Source organism: Ochotona curzoniae, unplaced genomic scaffold (genome assembly GCF_017591425.1).
Source record: "Ochotona curzoniae isolate NIBS_2020 unplaced genomic scaffold, NIBS_Ocur_1.0 contig_2210, whole genome shotgun sequence".
Taxonomy (NCBI): domain Eukaryota; kingdom Metazoa; phylum Chordata; class Mammalia; order Lagomorpha; family Ochotonidae; genus Ochotona; species Ochotona curzoniae.
The window spans coordinates 38,579,340-38,595,323 of NW_024465369.1; the positions used below are offsets into that span (position 1 = coordinate 38,579,340).

Sequence of the window (15,984 nt, forward strand, 5' to 3'; positions counted from 1 at the left end):
AATAGTTAACCGATTGGACAATACAAGTTGCAAACATGTAATGAAACATCACATAGTATCCGACTGATAGTTTTATATGTGTATTGTTGTTTAACTTTAAAAAAGTTTTCAGAAAAGGAAGTAAGAATTTTGTGTGTGAGCAGAACAACCTACATGGGATGCAGGTGTCTTTTTTTTATTATTGTTAATAACATTGTATTATGTGATACAGTTTTATAGGTGCTTGGATTTCCCCCGCTCCTCCCACAACCCTCCCCCCATGGTGGATTCCTCCACCTTGCTGGATGCAGGTGTCTTAACCACCCCGCCCTGCTGCTACTTTTCCGTCATTGGCTTTTTTGAGCTTTCCTCAGTGGAACAAGCTCCTGTGTTGTTTCCTTCCTCAGGCTTCAGATGACGAGTCATACATCAGTGATGTGAGCGACAACATCTCTGAAGACAACACCAGTGTGGCGGACAATATATCCAGGCAAAGTATGCATCATTTGAGCCTCCCAGTTGTACTGTCTGCATCACTTATTACAACGTGGTTGATATAATGAGGAGGCATTTCCTCGTCCCTGCTGATGTAAATTGTTGCAAAAATCCATTAGGGATATGTTTCAGTGAAAATTTATTAGCTCTTGCTCTAAGCAGAAGTTTGAGTCCTTCAGACTTATTTTTTTTTATAATTGTATTTTCTTAAATAGTAGTTGAATGTATTTAACAGCTTCTTCAAAAACCCATACACTGGTGTTTTGTGCATTGGTTAGAAAGCAGCCTTGCATTGAGCTAAGTCTCTTTACCTTTAAGACAGTATCACAAAGGCTCAAGAAATGCTATCACAACGCGAATTATGCACAGGAGTCTTTCTATCCTTAGTTTTGTGAAATCAGAATAACAGTGTCTTGTCATGGTGATTCTGCCACCTGCAGTCTTGAATGGGGAGCTCACGGGAGGAGCTTTCCGAAACGGACGTCGAACATGCCTACCAGCTCCGTGTCCTGACACCAGTAACATTAACCTGTGGAATATCTTGAGAAACAACATTGGCAAAGACCTGTCTAAAGTCTCCATGCCTGTGGAGCTGAATGAGCCCCTCAACACTCTACAGCATCTGTGCGAGGAGATTGAGTACAGCGAGCTCCTGGACAAGGCGTCGGAGACGGATGATCCATATGAGCGCATGGTAACAGGCCACCACTGTGCCCCCATAGGGCTGTGCAGCCCTTCAGGGGGCTGAGCCAGGTTCATTAGGGTGATACATTGGGGTTTTACCTAACATTCGTCCTGCATAGGAAAGAGAGGAATTGGTCTGCTGGCGTAAATCAACAGGGCCAAAAAGGTCTAGATAGCTTGATTGTTACATAACCCATTTTGTGATTTCTCCTTTGTCTGGGTTTGTCTCTAAAGTTATTGTATAAAGGTGTTATGTTCCTTAGAACTTAAAAGCCTGCCCTTCCTCACCTTATCAGCTCATCTTGAATGTCAAGATGGCCAATCTGTTCAAGACTGTAGTCTCAGGAACTTGATGTCATGTTTTGTCCCTGACTCCACTGGCTGGAAAGATGCCCTCGCTCCAAAAGGCCCTGACAGTCCCTGCCCTCTTCCACTTGGTGCAAGCACTGTGCACATGACATAGCCCATAAACTAAGTCTCAAACCTTTGAACTCTTTGAAATCAGAACCCTTGATTTCAGGAAATTGATTTTAGGAAACCTTTGAACTCTGGAAATTGGGTGAATTTAGGGGTGAAGAACACTGGACCCCACCGACCTGCTGGGGAATATTTTAACCTGATTTTGATTTTTTTATTTTCCTTCTGTATTGATGAAGCATCTGTGCATATACTAGACAGTACAGTTGGCCACCCAATGCCCATCCACCCAGGGTGTTTAAAATCTGGAGGAGTAGCAATGAGCAACCTGGCAGAAATCTGTCCTATATTTGTCTCCTTTCTTCAATGTTTTAACAGGTTCTCGTTGCTGCATTTGCAGTTTCAGGATATTGCTCCACCTATTTCAGAGCAGGAAGTAAGCCATTCAACCCAGTCCTTGGGGAGACTTACGAGTGCATTAGGGAAGACAAGGGATTCCGATTTTTCTCAGAACAGGTAACTCTCTAGGGCAAGCTGTGACAACAGTTAATAGGAAGCATGCTTATCAGCATCATTGTCCACCTCTCTAAATGTGTGTAAGCCCCTTGTGTTAAAGCATGAAGTCATTAAAGAGTTATTGGAGTGGCCATGTAGCCTAGTGATTAAGATGCCAACATTCTACTTCAGAGTGCCTGGGTTTGGTCCTGGGTGCTTCCCGACTCCAGCTTCCTGCCAGTGTAGACCCTGGGAGGCAGTAGTGTTCACTCAAGAAACTGGATTCCTACCCCCATATATGAGACTGAGTTGTTTCTTGACTTCTGGTTTTGGCCGACCACTGCAGGCACTTGAGAAGTGAATTAGTAAATGGAAGTACGCTCTTATCCCCTCTTTCTCCCATTGTGTGTGTGTGTGTGTGTGTGTGTGTGTGTGTGTGTTCGTGTTCCTCTGCCTCTTAAATGATTTTTTTTTTATTTTATCCATTTGAAAAGGAGGGAAACAGAGAAAGCAGATCTGTTTGTCATTGGCTTACTCTCCAAATTCTGCAACAGCCAAGGTTGGCCCAAACCAAAACTGGGAGCCAGAATCTCAGTCCAGGCCCCCATGAGCACATTGAGGACCCAGCCCTTGAGCCACCAAGTGAAGCCTTCCAGGGTCACATCAGCAAAAATCTGGGCCAAAACTAAAACCCAGGCACTGCAGCACAGGGTTTGGGCATCTCAAGTAGCGTCCTAACCACTGTGCTAAATGCCCACCTCTTAACAATTGAAGTTTAAGATCCACTCACAGAGTTACTAATAGAGATGAATGAATTATTGCTGTCATTGTTTATATACATTATACAATGATTGTTCATGAAGTTTAAACAGTGATATCATTGCTTTCTTTTTGTTTTTGTTCTTTTTTATAATCGCCAGGTTAGCCATCATCCACCCATTTCTGCCTGTCACTGTGAATCAAAGAATTTTGTGTTTTGGCAAGGTTTGTATTTTTCAATTATGATTTAAGGGAAAGTTAAGACCCCATGGGGGGAAAAAAAGCTATAGCTTCCAAAGGAAGGCATGCTGTACTGAGCTTCGATATCTACCTTTGAAACTCAGAGCGTGTTGCTCATTGGTGTAGAACTCAGATTGAAAAGTTACATTTCTCAGTTTCCTAAGCATGAAACGGTGTCAGGTAGGTAGCAAAGCCTGGGGAACACCTGGGCCAGCGCTGAGCCACCAGCTAGCCTCCCGTGCCTCATCCTCCGCACTGCTGCCCTCCTGCTTCTTGAGGGGTGAGTGTACAAAGAGAGCTTCATCCTGAAGAGAGCTTCTAAGACACTACTCAGTGTTCTAAGTCCATTTATCTATATTGGAGGTATTCAGAAACTTCATGGAAAATACATAGTATGAAAAAACTAGACATGGATTTGCTTTTTAAAACATTTTACTTCTATGGGGCTAGCAGGTTAAGCTTCTAGCATTCCATATCAGAGTATTGGTTCAAATCCTGGCTATTCCACTTCAATCAAATTCCTACTAATGCTCCTGGGAAGACAGCAAAATATAATCCAAATGCTTGGGTCCCTGCCACCCCTGGGGGAGGCTGTAACAAAGTTCGTAGTTCCTGGCTTCAGTCTATTGCAGCCATATGGGGAGAGAAACAATGATGGGAAAATTCTCTCTCTTTCTCCCTCTAGCTCTCTCCCTCTCTCCCTCCCTGTCCTTCCCTTTCTTTTTTCCTCCATGTAGCTCTACTTTACAAATAAATAAATCTTTTTTAAAAAAATATTAAAAAGTTTACTTGTACATATTTATGGGGCAACATACCATCATAGACATATTCACTGTATCTTGACCAGATCAGGGCCAGTGAACATTCTCCTCCTCTTGATACTAGTTCATGTTTGATGTCTTTGAACTCTTCCAAAACTTTTTATACCCACCCATACTAACTTATGTTTTAGTTCTATTTCCAGTAATATTTTGAAGCACCCTTACCTTACGTAAATATATAATAGTTCACTGGAAATCAAAGGTGAATTAATTAAAGTCTCAACTTGTTTGTGCTTACAGTACAGTCAGAATGTTTGCTTGTTTGTCTTAGAGAGGAATTTCTGAAATCTCCTTAGGAAAATGCCTGTAATGTTGACCATTAAGTCTAACCCGTTCTCTGCTCAATAGATGGTGCTCCCTTGTGCACAGAAAGGCTCTTTTTATGAGCATTTCCTTTACGTGAAAGGCAGCACTGGGAGGATAATTTATTGACAAACAAAACCATAAATCATGTATGGCTTCTAACCAAGAGACAGAAATGGTGTGGTGATAGCACTAATTCATCAGAGCGGGCCTGTGTGGTTATTAAAGATACACAGGTAAATCATAAAGCCATCATGTCAGATAAAGTGCAGAGGCCCCTGGCTCTATCGTAGCAACTGGTGTGGCTACCTGTTCATTAAGTTAATCCCACTGTCCTATAAATCTTTTTTATCTGTAGTTAGAGGTTTTATTTGATTTTTCTTTATCTGTTCTCCCCAAATCATAGAACTTCAAAAAATTCATGGAAAATGAAATTAAAATGTGTTTAGGTGCAAGAAATTTTGGAATCCAGGCCTATTTTTTCCTTGAATATGAAGTTTCCATAATCTTGTTAAAGGTCCCTCCCCTCATGTGCATGACTTTCAAAGCTTTTTGTACCAAAATAAAGTTTTCTTCTAATTTGGTTTTCTGTGAACGTTTTGAACCGTCTATTACTATCCTTTGCTGTCACGTATCAAAGCTCAGTAAATGTCTTCTGAAGCATATATTACTATCAGGTATCAAAGCATCATCAAGCCTTATTTGTATGTTTATGTGAATACACACACACACACATGAACACTCATGTACATGCTGGCACATATGTTACTCCAGGTTTCTCGTAGTTAACAAATATGGATTATGGACTACGGAGAAACATAGATGATAGACTTTTTTTGTTTTACTGCTGGCCATCTGCAGGTGCTTGTCATGTTAAGTCAACAATACAGAACTAACTTTGGTTACAGAAGTGATTTGTGAAGTGTCATATAGGTGTTGGGTTTTACAAATGATCAAATGAACAAACGATCAGCTGTGGAGTGTGCATTTCTTGTCCTCTGCCTATGTCGTTTAGATATCAGATGGAAAAACAAGTTCTGGGGAAAGTCGATGGAAATCCTGCCTGTGGGGACACTGAATGTCATGCTCCCAAAGTAGGTCACTCTCCTCTTCCTTGGGGTTCTTTTCTATTTTCTGAATCAGAAGTGGGTGTTGTAAACTCTGCAAGATGTCAACAGTTCATTCCCTGTGGGCCAAGATTTGTTCCCCCCACCAAAGCTTTGAAATTGGATCCCACAAAAACGAAGTTTAGCCTGTGCCTGAAAGCTTCCAGTTTAGCTCTCCAGATCCTCCACTTACTAATACCGTGGTCCCAACACACTTTATCAGTGGGTGGAAAATAGAGGAAGATTAGCAAAGGGAGGTGCCTCCACACTCCAGGACAAACTTTCAGTATTCAAAAACTGATGGGGAAGACAGTGGTTCTAGGTAAAGATTAAAGCCTCCCATCATACCAGTTCATACTTTTCTTTTAGAAACATAGAAGTACTCTATTTTGAAATAATATTTTATTTGCACATACACTTTAATGTGCAAACCTAAATGTGATCTGAAAATTTTCCTTCCATAGCAGAAATTCTGTAACTTTACTCCCAAGAGTTTGTGTTTGATTTCTGCCATCAGAGTCATGTGTTTTGCCAATTGATGAGACACATTCTTGGTCTTGGATTATGAAACAGCATGCTCAGAGCGATCTTGTGTTATATGCCTCTCTTCTATCTTGAATCCATCCTTAGTGACTATTACCTGCAGGGAATGGCCAGATGCTGGGGTGTGTCACAGCAGCCTTCCCAGCTCTGCTCCTCGTGCCTTCCCAGCCTTGTCTCTCCACAAGGATGCTCCCTGGAGTGCTCTGCTCCGAGGCCCCATGTCCCAACCTCTGCTTTCCCTGGGGCTTTATCAGTCCTTTTCTCAGCCCAGAGAGCTTACTCATCATTCCAGCTTATATCTCACCCAGCATCCTCTAGGATATTTGCCCTGTCACTGAAATCCAGAAAGGTCTCTGCTGTGCACCCATGGTACTTTGATTTTACATTCATGACAGTCCTTTGACTTGAAGTATTTGTTTACATATCCAACTGCCTCTACAATATTTATAGCTCTAAAAAATTAGGAAATACATCCTATTTAACTCTGTGGATTTATCAACAGTTCCAGGGAAAGCACTTAACTATTCCTTGAATGAATGAGTTGTGTTGCAAATATTTATGACCATATGGAAGCTTTCCAAAAATAATGAGAGGAAGCAGAGGGAAACACAAGGCTCAGCCAAAGCACATTCTCATTAATAGAAACAGTAGCATGCATTTATGACCTTCACTCCTGTTCACCAACATTATGTTCCTTACCAGGTATGGAGACTATTATGTGTGGAATAAAGTCACCACCTGTATACACAACATCCTCAGTGGGAGAAGATGGATAGAACACTATGGAGAAATAACCATTAGAAATACCAAAAGCAGTGTTTGCATTTGCAAACTTACATTTGTCAAGGTAAATAACAGCATTGAACAGAAAAGGAAAAATAATGCCTAGTGCTTCCTCAGGAAGAGATGGAACAATAGTACCGTGAACAGTAGTAAGGCAGTCTGCCCCGTGCCATGGGTCCATGAGAAACTTTCAGGTAAGAAAACAGGACCCACCTGTAGATCTGCTCAAGGTATGTAGGTTTCTGAATGTGTGGAGGTCCAAAAGGGTATCATTTCAAAGCATAAAACAACAACAACATGCATTTCTTTTTAAAGGACTTTGTTTTTATCCTCCTAGTTCCCTAAGGATAATTCCAGAAGACACTCCCTGACTATTCCAAGTTTTCTGATTTGGCTTTCTATTTTTATTCTGTTTGATTACTGCATATTCAAGTGATCCTATTTTAGAAAATTCGTTATAATGCAGTTGCCATTATTTGAGGATACTTGAATAGAGCAGTCATGTAGATAGATGATAGCTACCAGTCACTCCGTGTTTATCCAACCCTGCCACTATTATGATCCAAACACTTTGAACAAAAACATTTTCTCTGTTGTCAAGAAAAGATTTTTAAAATAGAATGTATACAAAACTTGCCCTAAGTCTCTCTAGCCTAAAGTGGAACACACAGAATTGCCACTGTGCTTATTGCTGCCCCTTTCTGCTGATGAGTAATCTAGTATGGCAGACAGATAGCATATTGGAATCTTAAAACTAATATTTGGGTGCAGAGGGCTAAGCCACTGCTTGCAATGCTAGCAACCCTTATCAGAAGGCTAGTTCTACTCTTGGCTGGTGCACTTCCAGGTTTCTTTGTCTCTGTCTCTGCTTCCTTTCAAATAAGAATATAAATCTTCGGGGAAAAAAAAAGTCTAGTATTTATTTTTATGCCACACTGGAAATTATGTTTATTTTGATTGAATATCTTTATTTTTACTTCAAGATGTTTTCATTGATTTTCCTTACAGTCTCCTGGGGAAGCTAACATTGAGGCAGGATCACCATTCACTCTGAGAGCTGAAGTGAATGCGTACTTTGGATTTTGTAGAAATGAGAAACTTCACTTTCAGCCTCTTCTTAGCATTAGCAAAGCCAAGGGCAAGAGTGCAGATGGGATTCTTCTGCATATGTGTCGTCATCGGCAATATGTAAATCAAGCCAGATGCTGTCAATTCAATTATGTTCTATCCTTTTTGTTTTAACAAATAGGCCTAGACTGGGCCCAGTACAGAAGCCTAGTGACTTAAATCCTCACCTTGCGTATGCTGGGATCCCATATGGGTGCAGGTTCAAGTCCCAGCTGCTCCACTTTACATCTAGTTCCCTCTTTGTGGGCTGGGAAAGCAGTCAAAGCATGGACCAAAGCCTTGGAACCCTGCACCCACATGGGAGACCTGGAAGAGGTTCCTGGCACTTGGCTTTGGATTGGCTCAGCTCCAGTCGTTGTGGATACTTGGGGAGTGAACTGGCAGATGGAAGATCTCTCTGTCTCTCTTCTCTGCAAATCTGCCTTAAAAAAAAAAACAAGAGCAAATACACCTGGCCTTTTAAAATATGTATATATTTTACATAAAAGGCAGAGTTACAAAGAGAGGGGAAACAGAGAAAAGGAAAGAGAATGAGCTTCTTCACTCCCCAAATAGGCACAATGATGGGGACTGGAACTGACAGAAGCCCGGAGCCACGAGGCTCATTCAGGCTTCTAGATAAGTTGCAAAGGCCAGGTACTTGAGCCATCTTTCACTGCTTTCCCAATCACCTTAAATCAAAAATGGAGCAGTCAGGACTTGAACTAGACCCATTAGGAATGCCACCATCACAGGCAGCAGCTTAACCCACTCTGCCACAATGGTGAACAGATAGGCCTTAGTGAAGCGTACCACCAGGGGCCAGATTGTATTCTTCTGAGGTCTAAGCTGGAAACCTAGTGATGCCAGAAAGCCAGGCCCGGCCTCCAGCCTCTCCTGCTGTCTATGCACCTCTCACGCTCTCCTTCACTGCAGGGACCTCAAGCATTCCACTGTGGGCACTCAGCCCACAGAAACAAGCTGTCCACACCTGCTGATGAAGAGTCATCCTAGGCTCCCCTTGACACTGAAAGGGACAACCCTAGTCGGGGGAAAAGCCCTATGCCAATTGCAAAAGAACTCGTAGCCTTTTGCACACGGAATTCTAAGGTGTTCTGTAGTTGGGGTCTGGCCTGGAAGAGGGGTCACGAAATTGAGGTTGGTAGGTTCCCACCAACTGCTCAAGCTCAGGGAGGTGTGTAGCTGGAATAGGGTCCTCATGTACGGGCACTGTGACAGTCACTTTCACAGACTGAATCTGCAGCCTGGCCCGCTGAGATTCATGAAAATCCATGAACCAGGGAACGATTCAAGGCAAGGATCCAACGGGGGAAATAATAACCTCTAAATTACCATCAGGGTTTTCAGAGTGTGGCTTGATTCCAGAGGTCCTCTGCCCTCCCCATCAAACATTCTGAGAAGGAGTCATGGAAATGAATGACACCAGTTAATAAAACTTTTTTAGGGAAATCACAGGGGTTGGCCTTATTAAATCAGTGGGTGTCTGAATTGGGGCTTGATTTTTCCAGGTGAATTACTGGAACTCTAACGTGAATGAAGTCCAGGGAGTCGTGATGGATCAAGAGGGGAAGGTGGTACATCGGCTCTTTGGGAAGTGGCACGAAGGACTCTACTGCGGTGTGGCCCCCTCTGCCAAGTGCATCTGGAGACCTGGTGAGGCTGGCCCAGGTCCTGGGACAGAAGAGAGGGGAATGTGGGAGCTTTGGCAGATCTTTTTACAATCCAGCGTCCTGCTGTTATACATACAAAGGCAGTGGAAGATGGCCCAAGTGCTTGAGTCTCTGTTACTTATGTGGGAAACCCTATGGAGTTCCTGGCTCCTGGCTTTAGGCTGGCCCACACATGGTTGTGGTAGCCATCTGGAAACTGATGGGAGATCACTCTCTCTTTCTTTCACTCTTGCTCTACTTTCCAAACAAACCAGTAAATAACTCTTTAAGAAAAAGACACTGCTTGGGATGCCTGCATTGCATGCCAGAAGTCTGCGACTGTGTCCCAGACCAGCAGCTTCTGTTTATGCTCTCCCTGGGAAGGTCTCTACCTCCCACTTGGGAGATTGAGTTCTGGGCTCTCTACTTTGACCAGCCCAGGAACAGCTGTTGTGGGCATTTGAAAAGTAAGCCACTGATGGAAGATGAAAAGTTTTATCTCTGTCTCCCTCTGCCTTTCAATTAAAAAAAATAATAAAATTTCTAAAAGACTGTATTTTATTAAATATCATTCAATCCATTCTGATCAATATGAAATTGCCCACTCAACAACATGTAGTCAATTTTGCAGAAATTTTGCAGAATCCATTGGCATTAATGTGGGTAGTAATCAAGCACTGGAATAGCCAGCTTCTTCCAGTTCTGCGGGCCTTTGGGCGCTCATAGGGCTTCCATGGTCTCATTGCAGGTTCCATGCCAACCAACTACGAGCTCTACTATGGCTTCACAAGGTTTGCCATTGAACTTAATGAGTTAGATCCTGTACTGAAAGAGCTCCTCCCACCAACAGATGCCCGATTCCGGCCAGATCAAAGGTGAGAATGGCACTGTATTGAAGATATGGAACAGATCATGGCTGAGTCTTTAAAAGCCATTTGAGGTTGATTCTGGCTATCACGTTTGTGTTCCGTCTTTCCCAGATTCCCTTATTCACGCGGCAGTATTTGAGTTTTCTACCCTAGCTAAAGCTGCATTGCTGGAATGATCATTACAGAAGAGTATCTCAACATACACAGTAACACAGATAGTTCTTAGCAGAAAGTTCCCTCCCTGAAAAGCTACCAAAGGTCTGCAAAGTCATAAATTCTGCCATAGACAACAACACTCCTCATCCAGTGTCTGACTGCTTTGTTTCTGTCCTATAACATAGGAGATATTTTTTCAATTTTTATTAATACTTGCACATGTTATTGAATACAGTGCAATGTTTCAGCACTTGTACACAGCGTACTTATCAAGTAGCTGGCATTTCCATCTCCTTATCATATTATTTTATGATTGGAGCCATTGAGCTTCTCTTTTCTAGTTCTTTCTGCAAAACATGGATAAGAACTAGAGCTTTCCCACTGTGCTATAGAACACTAACACCTAGCATGGCCACAGTTTTGGCCCCTATAAGCCAACCTCCCTCCTGCCGCCTCCCCCTACCCTTTTTAGTCTCTAGGAATCACTTGTCTAAGATGGGAAGAACACTGTTTTTAACTATGGAGTATCTTTCATACTGAAGAGACAGTTTCCCCAGCATACTTTGAGTTTGCCTAGCCTGGATTTGATCCCACAGTGGGTGAGATGTCTTCCAAATACAGGAACTTCAATAGCCTCTGATTCTTATTTATCATCATCATTATTACTGTCAAGTTCTGCATGAAGGTTGTCCTTTCCTGTGGAATTCATTTCACTTTTCCCAAGAATTTTATATGCCATACAAATTCTATCCAAGATCAGCTTTTCCCTTAGTATTTGTGAATTTATGTGTCATTTGCCTACATGTCCTGAGCCCTGAGTGTTCTGCTACCCAATGCTCTATCCTCCTCCTCCCATAAGAACATGCAGTCTCACTGTTTGACATTTCAGGTTTATCCAATGAACGTCCTTTACAGTTTGTACCGTATTATAACTCTGTGCTTGCTCTCATTTTGAAATGTTTATCATTTTCAGTTCAATGTTGCCTCTGCTTCTGTTACGCAAATCTGCTTGAGCATTCCCTTTCTAAATTTCTTGTATTAATTTCCTGTTCTGAGGCCTATAATTTTTTCCAGCTGTTACCTTTTTTTTTTTAATCAACTTTACTCTCCAGTAAATCAAAAAGCTTTTTTGTCTCTCAATCTGCTGTCAAAATATCAGAATAGCCAGTTGCCACCCCTTCCCCTGCCCCGCCCCAGTCTATGAACTTTTTGGCTGTGTGAAAAAGGAACACACGTACAACTTCCTGCTGGTCTAGTCCAGGACCCTGGCATCATCCTTAGAAGTTTTGGAACCCCAGACAGCACAGAGAAGCCTTCCAGGTCAAGCCATTTACTTTGCACTTCTACCACTGTGTAACTGTGTACAGTCCTTCTGTGTCTGTTCTCTAAATGTGAACAGCTGGACGGACACAGGTCATGTGGCCTGCTGTAGAGCTGTCAGGACATTACTGGGATTTACTGTCCAGCGTGTTAGGTTCATAGTAGCTAGAATATGATTGTATGCTTGTGACATTTTTTTTTCCTTCGGAAAGGAGGATAAAATATTAAAATATCAACTGCTTCCTGCTTAGATTTTTGGAAGAAGGAAATTTAGAAGCTGCTGCAGCAGAGAAGCAAAGAGTAGAAGAACTCCAGAGATCTCGGAGACGATACATGGAAGAAAACAACCTCGAACACATACCAAAATTTTTTAAGTAAGTCACTCCATTGCTGTCACAGGCTCATGTCTTGCAAGTGGTTGCCACAAACAATGTGAACCTGCAGGTCAAAAGAAAATGGGAGCTAGTTTGAGGTCCAGGGACCCTTGAGGGTAGAAAAATGAAAGTGATTTAGGTAATATTGCTTTTGGAAGTAAAATATATTGAATCAGACTTGGCATCTATGAAACATTAGTCTCCAGGAGAAGAAATCCTTCTCTACACTCCCTTTTCTTTCCATGGGCATTAAGGGAGTGAAGATCTCACTTGGAAGCCTCCATGTCCTTGAGCTACACCCTTTAGAATAGTGGAACCTCCCTCCCACTCTGTTGCCTTCAGACTAGGTCGGATCCTGCAGCCCACAAGGTCATCCTGGCTTCCCTAGGATTTAACTTTGTTTCTGTCATGCAGAGCTGTGTCAGATTTTGTCCCTCCCTGGTGTGATAGGAAGTGATTATGGCAGGATTATACAGACATCACACAGATTTATCTGTAGACTCCAAATCCATCTGTTACCCTCCAGAGCCCAGACAAAGCACAGGGTAACCCCACAGCCTTGAAGGCTGCTGTTTTGCTGAATACCTGGGACAGAAATGCAGCCTTATCTAACGTGTGCCCCATGCACTCCAAGACTCGCACCCTGCACGTGTTAGGGGCACTCACAGTGCCTGCCTTTCCTCTCAGGGTGAAACAGAAGCCCTTGTGGTTGCAGGTTCAGAGACCTCAGTAAACACTGTCTGAATATGTTTTGTTTGCAGGTCTTTACCATCTGCCCCTCCCTAGAGATGACTTGTTTCTCCCTTAGGTCTCTTCCCATAATCCTACCTACTTCCACTGCAGATGTTTAAGAGAAAGTGAATTCTCTAGTCAAGTCTTCAGTACTTAGCAGATAAGACATTCCCTGGCTTATGCAGACACATCTGAAGGATATGATGTGTGGCTAATGTTGATTTCCATGTTTCCACAGAAAAGTTATTGATGCCAATCAAAGAGAAGCCTGGGTATCTAACGACACCTACTGGGAGCTCCGAAAGGACCCTGGGTTTAGTAAAGTCGACAGTCCTGTTCTTTGGTAAACTGGGAACCTAGAGATAGCCAACATATCACACTCTGAATGAATGAATAAATAACTATGCACAATTATGTTTCTTATAGCTACACGTGGTTTCTGGGTCGACTGAAAACCTACCATTTGCTTTTCTATTTCATCTTTATAATGGATTTTCAGAAGTGCATTAGACAAGGCCCCTAACCACATTTGGATCCTTTCAGTTTTGCTGCAACCATATTCCTTAAAAATAAATAAATAAATAAAACATCCACACCCTCCTTGGAAAGCAGAATAAAAGGAGCAGGATTTAAAACGCAAAGCCTGAAGAGTTTGTCATGGAAAACAAACTGTAACTGGTGCTTAAAGCTGATCAAGGGAGTTAAAACAACATAGACCACGAGTTGGGTCCATCGCCTGAAAGCACCGTCCCCCTCGTCTATCGTAGGAGCTCCTGGGCCGCAGTGATGGGTTAGCTCAGACTTCAGGCGTGTCTGTCAATGTGACGTGCTTGTGCTGGCCTTGTCAAAGAAGACGTGATGCTTCTCGGAGCCTGCCCCATCTGTATGCCATCGTTCATGCCTTAAGAAATGCAAATATGTACAATAAATCATTTTTAAATGTGTGCCCATAGATTTATGTGAAGGAAAGATCTTTTGAATCACAGCATGATTCACTTGCTCAATCAGAACATTGATGAGTCTAGCTGAAATGGATTTTTAAAAGGAAGCAACACACACCTGACTTACCTGTCATTTATGGGAAAGGCAAGAGAGAACAGGTGTACAAAACAGAGCTCTGTATGTATGCACATTGTTCTTTGAGTTCTGTCCTGCGTCCAGATAATAAACCGCCCCTCTTGCACCCGATCTCACAGTGTGCCCTGTTATTCAGCAAAAGTTTGTATGAAGTGGACATTTGTCATCAGTGTTACAGCTGTGGAAGAAAGTAACAACAAGCATATAGAATTCTTATATGGGCTTAATAGTACTGTGGCAACTTTTTTTTTAATGAAGCATTTCTCTTCCCATGCCCTCCTCCCCACAACATTAACGCCATGTGAATTCCTCCCAAGGGAGGAAATACAAAACTATTAGTACCTTATTTGCATTATTTAAATGAGTTCCATGAAAGGTCGTATTTCATGTTTCTGTTAAATGACTCCATGTGATGTAAACATTTACCTTGCTGTTGGCAGAGATACAGAGCTTAATAAGGAATCTGGCCATCTCAAAAGGGAAAGGGGTTGCAAAAAGTGTTTTTGCCCGATTCAGGGCTTATTTTCTCTCTATTAATACAGAAAGCCTTTGGTAGGAATTTTACATCAGTATTCCTAAATTTCTGCACATAGATGACTATATAGATGCCTTCCTTGTTTTTTTAAACTGTCTTTATAGGTTTTCCTGGAGAATTATAAATGCCAGTATCTTATTGGTTAGATTTTTATTCTTCAGTCCTTACCATCAGATTTAAGTATTACTATAAACTCTGATAACAAGGTGGCTGACATCTTCTCCTTAATTATGAGTTGTTGACGTAGATGTTACTTCTCCTTAGTAAAGCACTCCTGGTAATGACTAATCCACCATCAAATAAGTCTTGATAGTGGCTAAGCCACCATCAAATAAAAACTGGTGATGAAAGCATAGCAGGAAAACCCTGGAATTTCCATAGTGGGAGCAGCAGTTTAGTTATCCCAAAACTTTATACTCCTTTCAGCTGAGTGTGACTCCAATGTGTATGGTTTGCATTTGTGTCTAATGAATTTCATCCTCAAAGAAACATGCAGATCCATTGCCAGGGTGAAGCACTCCACTTAAACAGCACCCCTTCTTTTCTGTCCACTTCCTCTCATTGCCATTTTAAATCGGTAGGTATCTTGTCCTCATCATAGTCAGATCTCTCTGGGTTATTGATTCTTTTTCTGTTCATTGATCTTGACTTCTGTTGATCTGTAATCTGAGATACACCACTTTAATTTGAATTTAATTGGATTCCTGTTGACTTCCTTAAAGAATTCTGTTCTGTAATTGGAAAGCTTAGAATACTATTCTCAGAGGTTCCGCTCTGTACTTATTAGCCCTTCTCGGAACAGCCTCAAAACAGCCTAAATGCAAGAGTCCTGCAGGTAAAGTTGCTGCATTTGAAGAAGTAGGAAAGTGACGTGTTAGGTGACCAACAGATGTATCAGGTACAAAAAAAATCTGATTTCCGTTGTTTTATGCAGCCTTGGAAGGCACAAGATTCCCATGTTTGCTCTTTTGCACCATTTATGAAATGCATTTGTATCCAGTTTCTGAGTCATTCAATACAGAAAACTATTTAGCCTCCTGGTGAACAGCACCCATCAGTAAAGCAACCACTGTACAGAGGAATTGGGTTTAACTCAAAACAAAAGGAAAACAACAGAGTGAACTTTTTGACTAGACCATGGGTTCACACTACAAATCAGGTGGGTGGATGCTGATCAGAGCTAACCTGAAACTGATCAAGATTTCAGCATCAGAATGTGGGGGGAAATGTCAAACTAAGTGGAACCTCTAAGATTTTGTAATATCTGATTTAGAGTCTCTTCAGGATTCCAATTTCCTCTTTGTTCCAATTCAGATAATACCCTCAGTCATTCCTGATTTACTCAGGCTCGACAAATACTGGGCCTCCTCCCCTGTCCTTTCTTACATTTGGTTGACACGATGGCTATGAAATTATGAGACTGCTGGAGGTTTCATTGAACATTACATTTTGGGCTTTTAAGATCAACAGCAAAAGGGTAGAATGTGAGATCATTCTCTTGGTAAAACCTGATTTTTGC

At 42.0% G+C, this 15,984-nt stretch overlaps 1 protein-coding gene across 7 annotated transcripts in view; it reads left to right on the top strand.

Moving 5' to 3' along the window:
• The window catches only part of OSBPL6 (oxysterol binding protein like 6), a 92,583-nt gene extending 78,778 nt beyond the window's left edge, over positions 1 to 13,805 (top strand). For 2 of the 7 annotated variants that reach the window (XM_040972110.1, XM_040972115.1), the window contains 10 exons: positions 387 to 474; positions 915 to 1,168; positions 1,954 to 2,091; positions 2,991 to 3,054; positions 5,209 to 5,287; positions 6,545 to 6,689; positions 9,262 to 9,406; positions 10,151 to 10,277; positions 11,999 to 12,121; positions 13,092 to 13,805. In XM_040972110.1, coding sequence (XP_040828044.1) covers positions 387 to 474; positions 915 to 1,168; positions 1,954 to 2,091; positions 2,991 to 3,054; positions 5,209 to 5,287; positions 6,545 to 6,689; positions 9,262 to 9,406; positions 10,151 to 10,277; positions 11,999 to 12,121; positions 13,092 to 13,200 — 1,272 coding nt within the window. In that variant the 3' untranslated portion in view covers positions 13,201 to 13,805. The remainder of the gene's footprint in view (positions 1 to 386; positions 475 to 914; positions 1,169 to 1,953; positions 2,092 to 2,990; positions 3,055 to 5,208; positions 5,288 to 6,544; positions 6,690 to 9,261; positions 9,407 to 10,150; positions 10,278 to 11,998; positions 12,122 to 13,091) is intronic. The other 5 variants (XM_040972113.1, XM_040972116.1, XM_040972112.1 and 2 more) reach the window with 3 other exon arrangements.
• Positions 13,806 to 15,984: the final 2,179 nt, after the last annotated feature.